Here is a 21,216-nt window from a genome sequence, read left to right as displayed (position 1 = left end):
AGCAAAGGATGGAGTTTCAACTTTGCCCTTTAAAAAGCCCGGCTCTCTTTGAAGCCGGCATCTTAAAGGAAAGCCTTCCAACGTGTAATAAAACCTGCAGGTTCCAACAGCTGGGCTCTTCCTGGGTCCCCTGACTCGAGTCCTCTCTTTAGGCTTAGGAAGCAAAGGGAAAATATGGTAGAGGTTGCACGGTTCAGTTTAGTATTAGGGACAAGTGAAATTGATTGTCTACATGGTGAAGTATTATTTACTGGGTGGAAAGAAAGGTGACAGGAGAAAATGAGTGGAGGCAGTAAAGTAGGACAAGGGTTAAGAGCTGTTGTTGGCATTTTCATCATCAAGTTGCTATTCACAGTAACAATGTCAGCCTGAGGGATAAATAAAAACAAACCCTGAGCTCTTCATGTCAATTCTGGCAAACACACGTGCACCCAACTCAGTCGGCACCATCTTACTCTGGCATGTGAGGCAGCTTACCACACAGCACTTCACGTGTTGAGCTGTGAACAAGAGCCCTCACTGGCATATTCATGACAACATGCACATCCCACGATAGATGATCACGTGGCTCTTCGGCAGCATTCACGCCGGCAGAACTGGACATTCAATACTCTTGACCGTTTTCTTTATCCCAAAAGCGGACATCACTGCCAGGCTGTCCATCTCTCTCTCCTGTATTTAGAAGGCCGAAGCCAAGATGCAGTGACAGGATTAGATGCAGCCCTGACCTCTCACCTTTCAGCTACCCAAGGAGCTGCACATCACTATGTGGTGACAGGCTGCGTCGCTAAGAGAACCGTCTGAAGCGACAACACACATCAGCGCTGTTTAGGGCCGTGAGTTTCCCTTTAGGAAATGAGAATCCAAGGAAGATGTCGAGAAACAGAAGACGAAGGAGGAAAAATGTAGCCTCTCTGAAATACGAAAAGAAAAATTGGAGCTAGTTAAAAGCTTGAGAGCTTAGAGTAGAGATGGCAAATGAAAAAAGTGGTAGTAGAAACAATAACAGAGAAAGCACAGACGGACTATATGATCATGAAGTCTTGGCTTGAGCACTGAGAGCTCCGAACAGTACGTCTGTTTCTGCTCTATCATAAAGCCGGCCGTGGCCCTGAAAAGGCCACGCGACAGTCTCTTCTGAGGCTGGGCTGCACCCTCTGACTGTGACAGCCAAATGTAGACGATGTAGCTCTTTGGGCGGTGCAGTTTATACTTTAAAAGGGTATTTTAAGCCGGGTTAGGAAAAAAAAAAAAAAAAATGCTTTTTCTCAGGGAATTAACTTTCAACGTTCCCACGAAGAATGAGGTCTATTTCCACTTGAAAACCAAAATACTTTTACAATGTCCATACAATCACTCCAAATGTAAAAAAATATGTATGAAGTAAAAAAAAAAAAACAAAAAACAAAAAAAAAAAAGCTTACAATCAGTACTAGATGTCATTTATCTGTTCAGCTAATGGAAGAATACATTACAAGTCTCAACTTGTTGGGACAATTTACCTTTCTTCATGTATATCAAGGCACAGATGAACATTGATATTTCTAGCAAAAGCTAAAAAAAAAGTTATGAAAAGTAGCATTAGTGAAAATGTGCACTCTGAAGGTAAATTAAAAAAAAAACGGTTTCCTTTAAACTCACCTATGATCTGTATGACCAACGTGGCAGCTACGTTGCATTGGGGGGGACAGTTAGATTGCATATGATCTCCTGCTTACATGACAATAAAGTGACAAAGCGGCAACAGACGTGGCTCCTGCCAACAGGCAGACCTCTTCACAATATAAGAACCTGTACATACTGTTTACAGAGGCTAATAAATAGTACAGCGAGATGGTGGCTGGTTGAATACAGAGGAACTGACGAAGACTGAACCAGTTCATCCCCAGCAGGGACTGACTCAACAGCACTTCAATTACACAACAGCAGAGTAACCAAACAGAGAGCAGGCTTTAATATTCAGCAGATCCCACGTGTTCATGGTGTCACAGTTATGTTATTTCACTTTGTTTGCTGTGTTGTTGGGATTGGTGCATCAAGCCGTTAAGCAATTGGTCATTCAGCTGCGGTTTTTTTTTTTTTTTTTTTTTGTTCATACATTTAGTTTTGGGATGAAAGTTTACATCGTCTGTCATATTGCGTTTAATTTCGAGTGAGAAACCTAAAAACCATCAGGATCCTGTTGAGAGACTCAAATGCACCATTCACCTCAATGAAAACAACTTATTACATTACTGGCCACAACTAAATCAGTTTTTATGGCACCCCCCGCTCCTGCTATGGCCCCAACCGACGAGTGATAGCTCCAACGTACCAACCGCACGTTGATATTTTATAATGTAACAAAATAATACACCTCTATCGAAAAAAGAAAAGAAAGCTGGGACGATTCGCACGGCGAACCCAGTCGCATACGAGCTGGACTGTCAGTTCTTCGTTAAGAGTCTTGTGTCTTTCCTTTGTCTGGCAGGGGTGTACACAGTATTTACAGCAGCACTGAAAAAAATATGTCCGCCAGGCCGGGCCGGGCATGCTGGTAGTCCGAAGTCCAACTTTCGGTTTGAACAGAAACTTCACTTTGCTATGGCTCTCTCAAAAGACATGACTGCAACATCTGTTAGACAAAGCACCATGGAAATTGTAGCATGGTTTGAGGTTCTAAACAATGACACCCCCCCACGCCCCAATCATTTGTTTTCTACATGTACATTGCATTTCATTACGTGCAAACAATGATCTTTTTGTCTTGATATGGTTGATCAGAAAGGGAAAGGATGTCGCAGAACAGGAAGCGAATTACAGTAAAATTAATAGTTACAAAAAACAATTAATATAAGAACAATTAAGTCCTGGTTCCTGGTGTGTTTGTGTCTGTGTGTGTGTCGGTGAACTCAAAAGCACGGCCAACAGCAATCCTTGAAGCAGAGTACATGCTGAGTCACAAGCTTTGAAGCGCTCTTCATTTAATACTATCCTGAAACATGCAAATGTTCACGCAGCGTCACAGACCCCAAATTTAATCTAGTTTGAGATCACCGAAACCCAAAAGGTGGCGATACCGGTTAGAATATCGATCTTAAGTTTCTTTGCCTGCTGTTTATGCAATTTGATAAATATATACGTTGATGTGTGTGTGTGTGTGTGTGCGTGCGTGCGTGCGTGTGTACACGTATCTGAAAGAACAACAAGGCGTCTGACCAAATAATCAGAGCAAAAAGTAGCTCATAAAGAAAAAGTGAGTATTATGATATGGGTATGCAAAGAGGATAATTCGCTTCCTGTTTTTGGTCACATTTAAGGTAAAGATCCTTTAGTTTCTGAAGTACTCTGCATGAAGATCCAGCCCCGTGAGAGAAAACATCGTACTGTTGTTAACTGCAGTTTGGGTTGTTTTTCAGCAGTCAACAAAAGTTGATTTGTGATTGAAAAGCGACATATCCAGCTTTAATGGTCCTCTGTGAAAGGCATTCCCAATGTTTCAGTCCTTCATCCTTTAGCTCTCTTTAAACCCTCTCTGGCAGGCAGGAAAATGTCTAGATGTCCGCAGCTTGCCAGCCTCTCCCTTGTCAAATGTCAGGATTACACTATAATACATCCAATGCAAGAAGCAGAAGAGGATAGGTGGGCTGGTGAGGCGACGTCCGCAACGCTGTACAGGCACTATCTTTCCACTTACACCTCTTTACGGACAGAGAAAGTCCCAGATAGGAGGAGCCGTTCACATCTCCGTGTACAGTCAGGGTTAGATGTGTGGTTTGTTGTTCTATATGGCTGCATTTGTTATTTTTCTTTTCTTTGCTGTAAAAGCGGCAGATGTTGGAGATGGTGGTAATAGGTGCAGCCATTACTTGATGGGAGACTGATGTTTGGCTCTGCTTTTGCTGTTGAGAGCTTAATGGAGTGCTGTTAAGGGAAGATGAAGAAAAAGATCTTACTTAATCTTTCATATTTTAATAGTTTATCACAATTATTCATCTTTAGAATCTTGATTGGTCCAAAGTTGCGTAGAGGGTTTGCCAGAAAGAACAAGGTAATTTGGCATAAATTATAGGGAAAACAGAAACTGTGTTCAATTGGTACTCTTCCAAACAAAATTATTACAGTTCATTTCCAGAGACTCATGGAGAGTCTTTTAGCAAGCAGATCATCTGAAAATGTAAAAATGAAACATTTGTTACCATGAAAGTGAAACAAAATCTCCAATTATATAAGAATAATTAACAAATATTTAAATGGACTGAAATTGAGAACTTCCAGTTCTGCTTAATTTGTACTCACTGATTCCCTTATCTGAAAAATATTTAATCTTAAAATAAAGCCAAGATTTTTCTTCATCGTTTAGCTTCAGATTTGTAAAGCTTTAAAGGACACCTCAGCAAGACTGCAACATGCAGAGAACCTGTGACTTCCCACGGCGGTGCTGGGGATGGGGGGGTGACTCTTCTTTGGAAATTTGATGCAAATGCCCCAAGAGACATGGCATTATTACAACAAGGGTAATTAACATTATCTTCCTTTAATCAGCAAGAGGAAGGTATCAGAAGAGAAAAGAAAAGAAAAGCAGTTTACCTGTTCTCTTAGTTCTGTACAGACAGCAGCAGTCTAATGATGATCAGTCTGACGATGGCTCCACGGTCGACTGCCAGCTCCACTTCTGCCCTCTGCTCTGGCCCCTGATCCTTGAGCCCGACTGGACCACAGCTCCCCTCCTCTGGAGGAGGCCCCTGCTGTCTTAGTTGGCCGGTCATATGAGCTCCCCAGGGGGTGTGGGTCGCTGCTGGGTAGCTGTCGTCTCCAGGAGGCTGGGCTGTGGCTCGGGTTAGGAACAGGATCTACTGCATCGGCAGCCTGGAGGTGGAAGGATATTGGATAAAGAAAAAAAATCTTAGCATTTTTGTCTAAAGCTTCATTGTCAGTTACAGGAAATCCCTGCTCATAAGTGGGTTGTTATTGGTTTGGTCAGAAAAAAGGAAACAGAGGTGAGTTAATTCAATCCTATAATCTGGATTTATTCTTATAAACTCCAGGCATTTTGTTTGGATGATTTTGGGATGGGCCTTGTTTAGACTTTTTTTGTATTGTGTGGGCATTAAATACATGCTGTTTATGTTAACTAGTGTGTGACAAGGAAAGTCTGCCATGTGGACTTTTGCCAGGAGAAAAATCCCCAACCAAAAACCCCAAACAAACCCCAAACTGAGAGATTTATAATTTGGTGGCTTGACTAGAAAACAAACCCCAAGTTACTAGTCTGTGGTGGCTACAACGGCACGTCCCCTCTTACAACCTCAGTAACCCTGCTCTAAAAAAGTGAGAGTTAGATGACGATGCAGTTCCTAAAACACACAGAAACGGCACCCCGCTCCTGTAATTTCAGCTTTAAAAAAAGCACCATAATTAGTGACATTTGGTGGGTTGGAGTTGGCTTCTGATGCCGTTTTAGAATGGATTCTCACTAATTGGCTTTAATGGAGCCCTGCTGGACTGCCTTTCTCAGTCTCCCGGGGTAACAGACAGGAAATCAGTCACCAGTGAACCGTGCCAAGTGGGCGTGCTTAGTGTGGTCACTTCCTGCTGCAGTCGCAGGGGGAGGAAACGGCAAAGTGGCATATTGTCCTTCTATGGTAAGCTGTTGCTGCAGCAGCATGGGCTCTCAGAGGGTTGCCATGTAAAATACTTCCAGTGTTCCTCGGGAGGCTTGTTCATTGTTCAACACTTAAAAGACTTAAAATAACAAAAATCATCACATACGAGAAAAAGATTTGGTATGTGATAGCAGCGATTTAAAAGGAAAAGCAGTGGCATGCATTATATAACTTGACAGCTTTTTCTTGCCTCATTAGCAATAAATTGCTATCCACCACAGAAAGCTTTTTCCCAGTGTTAATTTAAAAATACATTTGGTCAAGCCTGTATCCACGCTCTTACAGCAGAGGAAGTCTCCTGGGAACAGCGAGTGCTGTCGTCACCATAGACCCGTTCCGACCCACATGTCAATGCCTTCAGCTTGGAAAAACCAGCAACGAACAGGCTGTCACCATCGGCAGCGCTACATCAGCACAGCATTATGATGTGACACAGTTAGAAATGGAAATATGACACCCATAAAAGTTGAACTGTTGGGTGCATAACCTCAACGCAGGAAGTCAACAACTATAATGAACCCCAATAAATAAAACTTTGGAATTAAACTGTTTAAATTAGATGGGAAGGTTGAAAACACTCACGCACTGAATATAAAACAGCTAGCTCTCTTAATTTGTCAGAAGAAAAATCTCCCAAAATCTAAATCTTCTCAATTAATATGAGCGGACCTTTTTCATGGCCTGAGCTAACTGGCTGCACTGAATCCTGCACACATCTGGGTGGTGTGGAACCCTGCAGCCTGTTTTCCAAACCGTCAAAACTTTTCATGTGTAACAGCTTAATCTCTACAAATATTTCATTCAGCTCATGCATTCATGCAAATTTTAAGACAAAGAGGCACTCTATCCAAGTTCACTTTGAAAATCATACCAGAAACTAACACAAAATCAAGGCCAGCCAATTGAACATACATAGTGTGGCAGAGTTTCTGCAGAACAGATTATATCCCTGCTTTAAATCTGTCTGCCCTTGGTCTCATGCCCAATCTTTGGGAAGAGTATTGTTCTGCCAAACCCAACTCTTAAATCTGCTCTCCAGATAGGAAACCACTCTTGACACTCCAGGTGAAAGATTTTTAAATTTTGAGTTGGTTCCCCCGCCCCCCCTCAAACGATGATCTGCTTTTTGGTTATGATGTATAAACGCTGTTCGTTTATTGCTTTTCATGGGTCATTTGTAGTGTCTATTGTCAGGTTTTATAACCTACTACTGAAAACCCCAGGCGGTCCGGCTTCAGCTGCTGTGCAGACTGTTATTCCAGAGGGGTTTTTATATGCAGGTCACATCAGGCCAATGGTGAATAGCAGAGCAGCTCTGATCCCGCACCTTACCTTGTTGCCACTGGTCTCTGATTCAACAAAGGTAGTTTTGGTATGTTGCTCATAAGCCATATCAGCCCGGTGTCCTCGGCCAAGCATAAGTTCACGGCTCATTCATGTACAGGCTGAGCTTTCCTGCAGCTACAGCACGGAGGAAGCACTACAATGCTGTTCTGTTCTTTTCTCAGAGGTGTGGAGTGACCGCTGCAGAAAGCAAGCACTTCCCTGTTTTAACTCTGAGCTATTAGGCTTCCAGTGCGTCTCAAGTAGCATTCATTCCTACGAATTCTGCTCACCATGTGCGTTATCGGGGCCATAACAAGAGGAGTCTGGAGCTACGTGGCTGTGCTTACTTTTTGACATCAATGTTAGAAATGTAACAGAAAGCTGCGGTTTTATGGACACAGTGACAAACACTAAGCAGCTCATGTTAATCAAGCCCACAGTGTTGGTTTTTGCATTAAACACCAGGCACAGACAGCTAAAAATGTCCCTGGAAAGGTCCCTAATGGGAGTATTGCAGGTAAAATCTTGGGTAAATTAAAATTATCGTGAGGATTTATCTTCTGGAAACCCTCAACCTCTGTTGACACACGGAGGTGTTCTGCTGGATAAGTAAGCTGTGGTCTGCTATATGTGCTGAAAGAAAAGCCAAAGGGTCAATAAAGTCATAAGGATTCATTGTCTTGTCACAACAAATATCCACAGCAAAGTCTGTTCGATACTCGATACTGTTCGAAACATTTCAGGGAAAGCTAAAAGGTCAGGAGTTCATCTGAAGTCATTAGGTTTCATCCTCTGCAGAACATCAATTTTTAAACCAATCAGTCAGTTTTGTTTGAGAAAGACTCTTAGCTAAAGCAGATAAAAAATGTACATTGATAACACTGCTTTGGACACATTAGAAGAAAAAGTCACTGTTAAACAGCAGCAGATTCAGATTCAGGCCAGGATGATCTGACCACGACCTTTCAATAGATCCCATATTCAGTCCAATAAATGTAACCAATAATTTATACACGAGGTTAAAATGAAAGGGAAAATCAATAGCCTATTTGCCCAGGCTGCTTCAGGGTACTTTAAAGAATTGGGAGTGTTGTCTCCTCTTAAATAACGAATGATCAATAGTGTCTTTCTCATCAACAGAGAGCCGATCTCAGTGTTCATCCCCTCAACACTGGGCCACCTCTCATGTGAAAGATCTGGATGTATGGAAGACCAGTGGAAAACGATCAATGGGATGTTAATGATTCCTACATTCCTGCCCCATCAAACTGCATGTCTCCATCTGCAAGCTTGTAATAATAAAACCCTCTTCTATCAACCTTTGACACCGCAATCACAAACTAATCCCAACCTCCCGCTGTCCTAACTACAGCTGTATTTATCCAAACCTCTTGGGAATGGCCGGTTTTCAGACCACTGAAATGTTCTGAAAATCCAAACCAAAGATGATCGGCAGTGCTCCAAGACATTGCTTCAAAGCCCGATTGTGATTCGAAGGATGTTTTTTTTTCCCTGTAGCAATTTTCGCTCATAATTACTTTCCAAATGAAGTGGCCAGTTCATGCATCAAGCCAAGCATTAGCATGAACAAGATTTTACTGTACCACAGTGCCAACCAAGTGGGTTTAGGAAATTCCCATAATAAAAGTTCACAACACGCAAAAAGCTGAACTGGTGACAACAAAGCATCAACAAAGTATTTCATCTAGGCGCTGCTCATGTCACCACATCAGTGACAGGGCAGGGTGCCAGTTCATAGGTTCTTTAAGGGTAGAAGGGCGAGTGATGTGGGACAAGGTCAGACAGAGGACAGTAAGAGACGTATGAACTGATGTGAGGAGAGAATAAGCGGTCACTGCCATGAAAAGCAGAGCTGGGGTCAAGGCTATGCATTGGAAAAGCTGTGGGCACTCACCCTGACAGAGCTCCTTAAATGCATTATTTGAGGTCACTTTGTCCATGTCAGGACTTGACTGACAAATTAAATAGGAGCTCGGGGAGGATGGAAAGGAGGGAAGGAGGGGAGGAGTCAGTGCCAAAACAAAGGTGGCTGTAAACTGATGCCCTTTCTACTCGTCTGAAGAGGAGGTGCTGTCAGACAGATTTCACTGATGCTAATGGGAGGGATGGACCCTGTAGCTCGAAGGCCATGTTAGCTGTGATGATTTCATACAACAGGTCGGTTGGCTAAACATAAAACACCACAACAGTTTACAGAGCAGCTGCTGTTTTGGGCTGATGCAGGTTGCTACAGAAGAAAAAGTAGTGCTGGTTAATGGCTAAAATAAACAGTGCTGTAATGAATACCTAGGTTTTGGTAACCATACCAAGATCTTAAAGATGTTTTCCTGTAAAACATGTTAAGTGCACTTAACTAAGAATTTGAAGTCAAATTTTGATACATTTTATTTGGTCAAAAAAGGCTCTACAGTCAGCATTGAGCCAACTTAAAGTAGTCAGATCAAAAGAACCTATTAAAGAGACGACCACAACAAAGAGCTTTGAGCAGCATTTCATGGCCTTGGAGAGGGACAGAACCATGGCAACAACATTTTGGTACACCACAGGATCTCCTCGGGTATAGCACACTATCCTCTGGAGGGAAACTCTGTTCACTGTGTAAATACTAGAAAAACACAATACAACTGCAGATATCTTTATTGCCCTAGATGACAAATGAGAAAAGATGCTGGATGAGATAGCACGAGACACTTTCCACTTAGTTGTCTCTGTTCCTTAGATATGCCAGTTTATTTATGGTGAAAACACAGGCATCTAATCCAAAAGCCTTTAGTCCAGTCTACTTTGTCAAAGTGACAGACATGTTATTGTAGCCATGGAGCATGCACTGTAAGCAGAGTTACAGTCATTTAACAACATAATATATACAAATAGATGAGGAAACTAAAATTGTGCAGCCCATTAGTAGTTATCACCTCATCTCTGCAATGACTTGTTTAAACTTTCACACCCCATTAATTAAACGAATGTACATGTCATCGCTGGGCTCTTGCACTGAATTGATTATAATGCAGCTCCACAATCAGTCGGAAGTGTTGGAGAAGTTGGGGTTGTCTGATTCACTCCCCTCTCACTATCCCCGGACGTCTCTAAGGAGAACTACATGATGAGATCATAAGTAAGACTGAAAATCACTTCTGAATTCCACTTGGGTCATTCTCATTGCAAGCGCAATGCATGATGGGATATATTGCGTGGTTTGCGAGCACTACAAAACAGCAAACTCCTCATATAGTAGACTATATAGGAAGAAGGATGTTAGTGACACAGCCGACAAGCAGATTAAAACTTCAAATTAAGGCCAGAAATATGTTCTCGAGCAGTGACAGATGTAAACAGCAGCATGTGCAAAAGAGACACTAGTGTGTGGACACACACCTTTCCATAAACTATGTGAAGGTAAGTATTTGATTTTAACTCATGAGTTTTAACTCATAAAAACTCTTCCTGGCAGGGGCAGACTGAAATGTGGCCGTGCATTCAAACAGAAGAAATCCATTTTCTTCTACTTGAGATTTGCCACACCTTCTTTTCCTCCTGTTGAGGTTTTTTTTTTTTTTTTTAATTTCTGTCCTCCTGCTTTTTTTTTTTTTTTTTTGTGCGTGTCCCACCCTTTTTTCTTTGTCCTTACTGGGGCAGCAGGAGTGGGGCCTACAGAAGTGCTGTGCTAAGCTTGAAGTCCCAGGGCCTGGCGTCAGGGAAAAATACAAGCTGAGCTCTCATGCAAAGTGGACACACCAGGAGCTAAGCCCTGCGGCTGTACTTTCTGGACTTTTATCTTCAAGACAAAACTATTTGCAGAGGGCAACAGAAATTTTTATCTGACTGAGTCGTTTTTGAAGCCACATGCTGGAGCAGCCTGGGAGGATGTTTGTTTTCTGCCAAAAATGTACAATGAATGTGAGGGACAGGGTGAAGGTGTCAGTGAATTTATGTGTGTGTGTGTGTGTGTGTATAAAAAAGAAACACATTTCAGTCAAACCTAAACAAAGTATGCTCTACAAAAATTTTTTTTGTGCTTTGTGCTCTACATTTGTAAATCAGACAGGAAAAAAAACCAAGTCACTATTTTTAAACTTATAACTTCTCCTTGTCAAGTTAGGTGTATTTAGATCGAGATAATACTAACCATCCTTTCTTCTCAGAGTAGTAATAAGTAGTAGTGAGCAGTAATGTGTAAAACCAAAGTTGGTTGTCCTACCGGTGCTTGTAGTGTGTATGAGCGGCCCCAGGACTGAGAGGTTACAGGTGCGTGGGGTATGGTCCTTCCCAGGCCTCCTGCTTCCACAGTGGGAGACTGAGAGCGCTTGCCTCTGCGCAGCACTGGTTCCTCCGCTTCTCTGGTGTTGGTAACCGTACTGTTAATCCTACGCATGTATACCTGGGAGGGTGAGCAACGTTAAAAAGAAACAAATAGCCTTTAGTCATAAACTCCTGTCCTAAAATACAAATTTTTTACTTTTGTGCTGTGGCCTTTTATCTCACCTCTGCGGGGGACGGCTTGGGTCCCTTCTGTGTTGCAGCATTACCACCAGCTCCTGTTCCTGTGCCGCTATTTATCGTTTCCTCCATGTCAAAAGTGGTTGCCCGGTAAGCCCGCCATGTGGTTGCAGCTTCTGCTTCATCTTCTGACCCCCCATCAGTCATAATCTTAGTGGCTCCTCTTCCACGGGTCATCTCATCCAGTGACGTAGTGCCTTTGTTCCTCCAGGTGCTTCTCACAGTCGCATTCTTTACGTCTGGTGAACTGTCTTCTTGTGAGTGCTGGCTTTGTCTTTGGCTTTTCCAGCTTCCCACCGTGGTCGTACTGCTGCTGCTGCTGCTGCTCTCCAAGCCCAGCTCTGCATCGTTGAAGTCTGCTGTTGTGGCGTCTGGGGACTGGAGACTGAAGCTGCTGCGTTGGCAGGACTGGTGGCTAGCGGTGGTGTTGTGAAGCTTGGACCTTGACAAGGATTCACTATGTTCATCACAGTCCTGGTCCTGGCATGATCGCAAGGTGATCTCACTCTTGGGGATGGAGATTTCATACGGGACGGAAATACTGCCACGGTGCTCATTGCTGGGACCTGGAAATATGTAAAATGACGTAATGACGTAAATGACGTAAAATACGTAACGAAATATCCTTCGTATTATCAACGTTTAGCCATGGTGGGTACGAGGCTATGTGGGTAGAAATCTCAGTCTTGGTGTAGTACTGTTTATGACCAAAAAACCAAGTTACAGTTAAATGTTAAAATTCTGGTCTGCGGGATGTTTACACTTACCTATGAGGATGTTACTGGTAGACGTGTGGCGTTCTTTGACAGGCATGGGTTCACTGCACACACTGCTGCTACGGCTGCTGGTTCTGGAAGAGCTTGGGTCGTTGGGGTAGATGGTTATACTACTGGTCATTTTACTGGTGGTGGTCACAACTGGTTTGGTGGAGATTTTGGGTTTGCCGTTGGTTGGCAAAGGTTCCGAAATCATCATTTCCTTCCTGTCGATCTCAACAATAGCAGGCTTGATGATAGCCTTTGACCTCAACGCCTCTCGTGGGCTGCACATTCGCTGGATCTCAATCCCTTGGGAGGAAAGCCCCAGCCCCTGGTGGCCTCCCTCCATGATCTGCGTTCTGCTGTGCAGCTCCTCATCAAAAGAGCTCCTGGAGGAAGAGCCCTCTGAATATGAATCATGGACATGGGAGTGTCGTGCATACCTAGAAGTCGATGTCCTACTGACAGTTGTAGTGGTCTTCTCAGTCCCAGGGTCTGGCTCAGAGGGTCTAGACCCAGTAGATTCTGTTTCTGAGGCAGAGGAATGACCCTCTGAGCCCTGGTCATTGGGCTGCAGAGGAGTGACATGTGATCTGTATGCTGTGTACGATCCATTAGCTTTGGACAGGGTCGAGGCGACAGAGGCAGATTCCTGAAGCTGGTCTACGGATTCTTGATCTGAGGCAGATGCTGTCTCCTTCTCTAGTCCAGAGTTGCTGTTGATGTTGGAGCTGGCCGGCATCACGTCAGAGTTGTTGGATTCGCTGTCACTACCTTGATATAGTTTTGAAATCTTTTCTGCTCTGCTCTTTTTTGTCTCGCCATCACCTTGTTTGTGAGTTGTCCTCAGTGGTTTCTGGTCATTAGCAGCTGGAGGGTAGCGACTCAAAACAGACACCTTTTTAGTATCACTAGAAGATGCATTTAGAGAGCTGTATGTGGCCCCTCTGGTCTTTTCCTCAGCTCCTCTTCCGGTGTCTCTTATTCCATTACCAGATGACATTGCAGTAGTCGGGGTTTTGGGTGTCCTCCTGCTCCTGTGAGCGGGACTGAGAGCTCTTCTCACAGACTTCGGAGAGCTCTCCTCTGAGTGGCTCAAATCTCTCCTCAGCTTAGTCTCCCTCTTATGCTGAGGAGAAAGATCCCTGTTCCTGTGTTTGGGGGAGCTCGGCTCTGAGACAGTTGCAGCACTCCTATATTTAGGCTTCTCTTGTCTGAAACTGCCCTTCACAGTAATCTCTTCGTTCTCAGCTTTACCGTTCTCCAGGACATTAGCAGGGCTGTTGGTGCAAATCTTACTGCCATGTTTATCCACGTTACTGGTTCCATTTCCTCCAATCCCACCTTTTCTGCAGAGCTGCATCCTGAGCTGTTCCACCTGTTCACTCAGCTGGTGAGTCCGGTTTCGTTCCATATGAAACTTCTCAAGAAGTTCACAATTTTTGGACTCTGAGTTCTTCAAATCCCCCTCCACGATTTCAAGCTGTTTCAGACGATTCTTGAGCTTCTCTACTTCTTGCGTCAGCTCCTTGACTTTGTTGTCTTCCTCCTGTGAGCCTTCAAGACTGATGTTCTTTTCATTTTCAGATTTGTTCACAAGGCTGATTTTATCATCTGGCAACTTGAAGTAGTCAAGGTTCTTGTGACTGGCCAGTTTACTGGAAAGGATCCCTGTGGATGACAGCTCATCTTCGATTCGTGACCTCATCAGATCTGCCCTAGTGGGGTCCGCTGAAATGCCGAGGCGATTCTTCTGGTGCTCTAATTTTTCTCTAAGCTTTAGAATGATCTTTTCATCCTCCCTCTGTTTCTCTTGCAACCTCTTTCGCTCACTCACAAAATTTTGGGTAAGTCCCTTGAGTGTCTCAATCTCCACAGCCAAAGCCTGCTCTGCTCGGTCCAACTTCGTCTCAGATCCCTCCACCTCCTTCAAACGGGCTTTAAGACTCTCCAACTCAGTTGAAAGTTTCTTGGTCAAGTTTTTCTCCTCGTTGAGGCTGAGGCAGAGCTGGCTGCAGTCAGACTTGCTTTTCCCAAAAGCTTCTTCCAGTTTCTCAAGTTCAGCCATTCTTCGTTGCAGACGTTCAATCTCTGCCTTTAGCTCCTTTGTAAGGTTTTCCTCCTCTTCCAGTTTCTCTCTGACAGTGCGGCAGAGGTCCTCAGCTTTGCGTACCTCCTCATCTTTTCCCTGGATCTTGAGGAGGCGTTTCCTCAGGGCCTCCACGTCACCAAGCAAGGAGGAGTTGCTGCCCTCTGCCTGGATGATCTTGTCCTGTAGAAGAAAAAGAGGTTGATCATTCATTAAACCAATTGTGCTGTACGTTACCTTTCTCCCTCACTTCCACTCAGTTCTTCTGCATCACAGCATCACAACTTAACTCGTACTGACCTGCAAGTCCAGCAGTTCGTCCTCAGACTTCTGCAGCTTGTTGGTGGCTTCTTCAAGTTCATCCAGTCTTCGGCCAAGACTCTGCAGCTTGTGCCTCAAGTGGCGATGTGTCATGTCCTTGTGATCAGACATGGCTACAAACTATTGCTTTATCAGTTCAGATTAATTTGTTGTTCAGATTATTTGATGACAGCGTTTTGGGAGGTCAACATTTGTATGGTAGTCCTTTACGCTCTCTGGGAAGTCCTCTTCCAATACCCCTGGTGGCCTGTCTTGTCTTCTTTTCGTGACTGTCACTTTAAATCTTTGAAGATCCCTCTGGGGCAGTGTTTAACAGGCGAATCTGTCATCTGTAGGAGGAAACAGGAAATGTCACACTAGTCATCCCTAATTTGTCAATGATAGTCATTTGCATTTCTCAAAAACTCTCTGAGTGATGAAAAGGAGTGAGAGAAGAGAGACATTAGCTGAAAGACACCGAAGCAGACAAGCACAGAAACTACATAGTATGATTAACGTGTTCCTTAGGATGTGACTAAATGAGGCCAAAAACCAATGTATGGACTGTAAAAGCGCACACCGTTTGACACACAAACTGACTAAACTTGCTCTGGTGACATTGCACAGCAATTTCAGGTATAACCATAAACTGGTTTCTTAATTACTGCAGCTCCACCATTGTACCTTTGAACCGTCATGTATTTCACCTTCTCTGTCCTATGAAGGACAAATCCGTGGAGTATGGGGGTTTCAGCATGCCTGCACAAGCATAGCCACGCACGCACGCACGCACGCACGCACACACACACACAGTTATATCGAACATCGATTTCTGCTTGCCTGCCTGTTTCTGCTGACAGCATCATATCTCAATAACACCAGCCTCCTTCAATACCCTATCTACACGCATAAGCAGCCATGTAACCATGGTAACCACATTGTAGGCCATGACACCAGTGATGCTCCGGTCATCTTTTTTTGGGGCCTGGAATCAGTATATGCTGTTACGGATTGCCGGTCGCCAATCAAAGGATGGGAAGCCTCTATTTAATCTGCTGTATATACCATCTAGCATTGTGCCGAACCAAATAAAAATAACTGGACTGATCAAAATGTCTGAATATTGGCTGATGATGACAGGTAGCCAATCTACATGACACCAGAGTTTAAGACATGGATAAACTAGCTCTGACATCAACATAACATCAACCATTAAATAAAATCATTTCTGTCCTAAGCACTGATGCTGTTTTGTCCATTACTTGGTATTCAGGTACAATAATGTCTCACATTGGATCATATCCTTGTTTCTATAGCCAGTAAAATCTGCTGGTTCCCATCTGTAGACGCAGCGTGGCTCAATAATATGAGGACATGGATTATTAGCACACAGCAGTCTACCTGTCAGCACGGCAGCCATAAATCTTACAGCCAATGTGTTCAGATTCATGCATGATTCAGGTGGTGGGCTTTCCAGCTCCGTCTAAATCCTATTAGATGGGGGCGTCACAGTCCCTTCCCCCCTCCCCCGTCTTTCTGCAGAGCTTCCCCTCCTGACCGCTGCAGAGAACAAAACTGACCGGAGGCTAAAACATGGCATCTGCACACATCAACACTTATTGATCCCATGACGGCTGGATGTTTCCTCCTCCTCCACACAGACAGTAACATGTTGAAAGAGTGTTTTTCTAAAGCCACAAACGACTGCACATGCAGGCTACTGTAGTTTTCTTTCACATTAAATCCATTTCAAGGCTGGATAAACATCACCCAGTGAATTTATGAACCCTTTTAATGTATTTGAGCTATGTGCGTACATGTTATACAACAAGGTATGGCTTGCCATTATGGTTTGTTCCAGCATAGCTTTGTACATTTTCTATAGTCTCATTTAGTGTTAAAAATTGAAACCACTCTTCCCACATTTCAAAAGACTTACTGAACATAAACCAGCACATTAAGCTTTGAAAGTCAATATGGCAACGATTACTTTATGAAGTACAATCTGGAATCAAGGCATTTAAGCTGTAGTATTTTAATTATTCTGTACTTTCATGAGGTCTAGTGGTTAAGAAATCTTCTCAGTGCAGTAGGCAACTGAGGAATATAAAGAATTTAGATGGAAGAGAGAGCAAGGAAGGGAAAAGACAAATGGGGAAAATGCTGGGGAGAAAACTGCTAGCCTAGCTGTCCACTTGAATGCCAAAACACCTTAGACGATAAAGTGATTTTGTGTTACATTAACTTTGCCCAGCTGTGGCTTGTAAAGTTAGTTGTAGACCAATTTTTCCCTGGTGTCTTGAGGTGGTCTCTGTGGTCCAAACCTGTCTCGACTGATCCTGTTCCAGTGGAGTAGAAACACTCGGAACAATTCACATATTTCCATTAAAAAAAAGAAGAAAAAAAAAGAGAGAGTGTCCTTGTCGACAACAAAAATAGTTGATTCCTCATGACAGCTCTTCAGACTGCACAATGCAGCTCCGAGTATAAGCAATGAAAAACAGGAGTATTATAACGTGCCTAAGGAGAAAAAGTGATTCCTTTACAACAGTAGACTGATATTCTTATGATCTGCTGGTCCTACTGTCCTGTGTCACTTAATATTTTAACATCCTTCAAGTTCAGTCTTCATCATTTTATCTTTTTATACACTTACACATAAATTCTGAACTCTGGTCAAGCCTTGTCCTGGTTAATAACAGAGTTTTCGGTAGGTCCAGCTACTCCTGACTTGGCAGGCTGCCCAACCTCTCCTCGCATTCTCCCTTTAGTTCTTTGCCAGCTCTCTACCTCCCTCCCTCATCTCACCCCTTCATCTCTCTCTCAGACACGCACACCAGCATGGCCAAGTGGGCGCTTTTAAGGGGCGGCGGGGCGTGCAAAGCGACTCTGGCAAGGGCCTGCCTCTGCCAAACCAATCAACATACCTGATTCACTTATCATAGGGCTGTGGCCCCATTAGCTACATTCACAACAAGACAGGAGGGAATTCGATTGATAGCGAGTGAGATGGAAATGAGAAGAAGAAAGCAGAGGCAGGAAAGGGAGATGAAAATTGAAGAAATGTTGGATGAAGGATTACAGGCTGTCAATATTTAGTTTTAAATTACAGTTTCATTTTTTTCAGTACCATGTGTGCTCACAATTTAAATGTTCCTGGACCTTTTTTTCTAAACATAAAATATTCTTAAATGTATTATTCAAAACAGGTTTGAAAACAGAGTGACGGGAAAGAAGGAACTAAGGTGGGAGGTGGGTTACTGAGGTATTCAGAGCTTGGCTCATATTGAGCACAGAGGCTCATTCCCTGTTCTGTGCTTTGTTTGACAATTATGGAAAACCTGGAGGGGGGTAAGGGGCTGTGAGGCAGGGAAACTGACCCCTTTTATGCAGACGCATTCCTAATGACAGACTAACCGGGGCACTGCCAGTCCCTCGCTCTGCCTTGAATGCTCTTAACCAGGCCACAAACAGGCTCTCCTCAGCCCTCTTTGCCAAAGCTCATTCCAAACCAGAGCGTTGTCTAGATTTAATGGCCAACACTAAAGGAAATGCATAAAATGTTCTAAAGTTTTGGCCCCAGACTGCTCTGAGGATGGATCAAGACAATTATGGGCCTGCTGTAGATATGAGTCCATTTAGAAAGATCCAAGTGATTCTCCACATATTGTGCTGACTGCCACTGTATACCATATCTATCTGAAAATACTTCAAGCAAAGCTCCCACTGGCTGATCAGCACAGCACTGTGTGACTCTGCCACCTTCCACTTCCTAAAATTTGGACAGGAAGTTCCCTACTTGACCTTTCACTCGATTTTGCACTCCTACAGCTGTGGTTATGCGCTGCAGGACAGTGGGACTGCTGATTGGCAGGAAAAGAGCTCCCAGAAAGTATGTTTAGTTTGAGCTCTATCTGAATATTACAATACAAATGCCTCTTCATCTTCAGGTTTATGTTGCTAGCATGGTTTTCTTTTGCTGTAGGTGGCGTTTGGATATGTAAAACTGGTTAGAGCTGCCCTTTATGGCGACTCTCCAGCATGCTAAATGTGAAAAAGGAGGCAGGTGATCAGTGGCAAGTATTTTCATATCTTAGAAGATAAAACAAGGACCAATAGACACCAAAGGAAAAACTGTGTAGGGGCGGTGGGCGACAAAAACAGTGGGGGAAAACTACAGGGACTTCCTTTTAGTCTTCAATGAACACCACCGACAGACTTGTAAGTAAAGCTTTGTTAAGAGGTCCATCCACTCTGCTTCACTCACACAGAGACACATACACACACACACACACACTCACACAGAGACACACACACACACACACACACACACACACACACACACACCAAGGTTACAATCATATACCATATCATTAGGGCTTTAGCCACTCTCTTCCTGCCTGCCTGCCTGCCTGCCTGCCTGTTGCCTTCAGTACATTCTGTTCTCTCCATGAAAGAGAGAAGGAAGGCAAGAAAGAGGAAAAAAAATCCCCTTCTCTTTTGCACTTGACGTTAGGTTGGAACTTCTGGGCCTAAAGCTCCTCTGCCTCATAAACAGTAGTTAATAAAGGGCCTGAGTCCAATCAAAATGCCTCAACCACATCTTCATGTAAGGGGTTATTGCTCGCATGAAATGTGAATTTGTGACAAATCCTGTGTGTGTGTGCGTGCTAGTGAGAGAAAAACAGGGATGAGGAGGGTGGATGGATGCTGGCGCAGCAGTGGAAGCCACAAGATGGTGGAGACCTGATGCTTGGCCTGAATTTTTCCATTTTTCCAAGAAAAAGAAAATCTGCATCCCATAATGTTTGGTTTGTCGTTTCCTGTGCTGTCATGTTACTTCTTTCCTCTGTTACTTTCACCCTTTCAGTTTTGCGCCGCTTCTGGAAAAATGGCAGACAATTGAAGGGCAGTGCTGCGTTTTAGCTGGAAAATGGACACTAAGGTCTTCTAACTAATTTGTAAAATAAGATGAAATGGGACGAGGATACTAAATCTTTTTTTCTGGGTGAAAACACCACTTAGACTATGAGTATTGAAATGTGGTGATATTGTGGGCAAACAAAATGTCATCTCCAGCTATGAAAAAATAGGTTGGTTTATGGGACAAGACATGGAAGTGAACCGCAATACCACCATAAACAACAAAGCCTTGTCAGATCACTAAATGGTAAATGTTATTGTTTATTGACATTGTAGTGACTTTATTCCCTTTTACGCTACAATTTTATTTTTGTTATTTATCCCATAAAAAGTTGCTATTTTGTTAAGTTGCTAATTAAGACATTATAATTTTCCTCCATAGTTTGGGGACCATCAACCAAAGCCTGAAAATGTTTACGTTAACATTTTTTTGAGCTTACAACTTATCTGAACATTTACATTGAAAATGTGTCTTAAAAGTTAACAACCCTTTCTCTAGCCTTCGCCCACTGACCAACAGCCTTTTCTAGGTCTCTTCCCCTCCCTGACTCGCTACATCAGGAGTCCTGTTGCAGGGGCTTAAAAAAAAAAGAAAACTACTTTTTGGCTTTTTGCTTGTACAAGAGTGCATGATAAGAAGAGACAGCAAATTATGGGGGAGGGGGATGAGAAATGCCAGAGACAGGAGGAAGGAAGGGTGAGACAGCCAATGTGAGATGAGAAAAAAAAAAAAGCTGAAGTAAAGTTGCAGTATCTGACATGTCAGCTTTCAAGTTAGTCCATGACAGTTCAACACATACAGAAACCTTCTGGTTCAACTGTTTGACCTGATTGATAATGTGACTTTGAAGCTTGACTCAAAGCCCTCGAAGCTTTTCAGCTTTGCTTTGGATTTTGGTGGCAGATGAGTAAATCAGAGCGTGTTCTTCATCAGAAAACAGCACAACACGAAGGATTACATGCAGCAGTCACCGTTCCTGTGATCAAGAAGCAGAGCTGCGGGAAACATATTATGGATGCTCTATTTAAAAACAGCAGCAGCTGAAAATACTGGCCAGTCAGTTGACAGCTGGTCCTCAGGCAGAAGTGCAGCCAAGGAGATCTGGAGCAACTTAAATCTAAAGTCCATTCAATGAAAACACATAACACTGCAGTCGACAAGGAGGTTCAGTATCTTACTGAACAACATTTGAGCCAAATGGATGCTCACCAACACAGAAAGAGGAATTTCACACTATCTATCTTTCCCTCTTACAGCTAATATCATTCCAGGACCTGCTTCTGTGTTTCTGCACTTCAGAGATGATACAAAATCCAGCTGAATTAATTGTCATGTGCTTTGCATTACTGGCATTTTAAACAGACATTACAGTTAAGTGGCCTTAAAAAGTCCCATCAGGGCTTTGTAATAAAATAAAACAGTTTATTAAATTATTCTGAGTATAATCAGATATGGTATCTTAGTACACAAAGATAAATCATTCTTGATGACTAGGCTAAGTTTAAAAAAAAAAAAAAAAAAGCAGCATTTTTATATCTGCTGGCCAATGTGGATACACACTTGGTTAAGTTCTTCAGTCAAACCGCACGTTTGGCAATAGTCTTGTTGCTGTAAACACACACATTTCTATCCATTGTGACTCGCCATCAAGCT

At 43.2% G+C, this 21,216-nt stretch overlaps 1 protein-coding gene across 1 annotated transcript in view; it reads right to left on the bottom strand.

Annotated features, from left to right (window-relative positions):
* Positions 1-2,069: 2,069 nt before the first annotated feature.
* luzp1 (leucine zipper protein 1) overlaps positions 2,070-21,216 on the bottom strand; it is a 40,600-nt gene continuing 21,453 nt past the window's right edge. The window contains exons 3-8 of the mRNA XM_029493541.1: positions 14,640-14,989; positions 12,260-14,522; positions 11,478-12,058; positions 11,194-11,373; positions 4,570-4,848; positions 2,070-3,903 (exon numbers count right to left, since the gene is read on the bottom strand). Coding sequence (XP_029349401.1) covers positions 4,603-4,848; positions 11,194-11,373; positions 11,478-12,058; positions 12,260-14,522; positions 14,640-14,771 — 3,402 coding nt within the window. The 5' untranslated portion in view covers positions 14,772-14,989 and the 3' untranslated portion in view covers positions 2,070-3,903; positions 4,570-4,602. The remainder of the gene's footprint in view (positions 3,904-4,569; positions 4,849-11,193; positions 11,374-11,477; positions 12,059-12,259; positions 14,523-14,639; positions 14,990-21,216) is intronic.

This window comes from Echeneis naucrates, chromosome 22 (genome assembly GCF_900963305.1).
Source record: "Echeneis naucrates chromosome 22, fEcheNa1.1, whole genome shotgun sequence".
Classification (NCBI taxonomy): domain Eukaryota; kingdom Metazoa; phylum Chordata; class Actinopteri; order Carangiformes; family Echeneidae; genus Echeneis; species Echeneis naucrates.
Note: the sequence above shows the minus strand (reverse complement) of the source record. Positions and strands in the feature narration are given on the sequence as shown.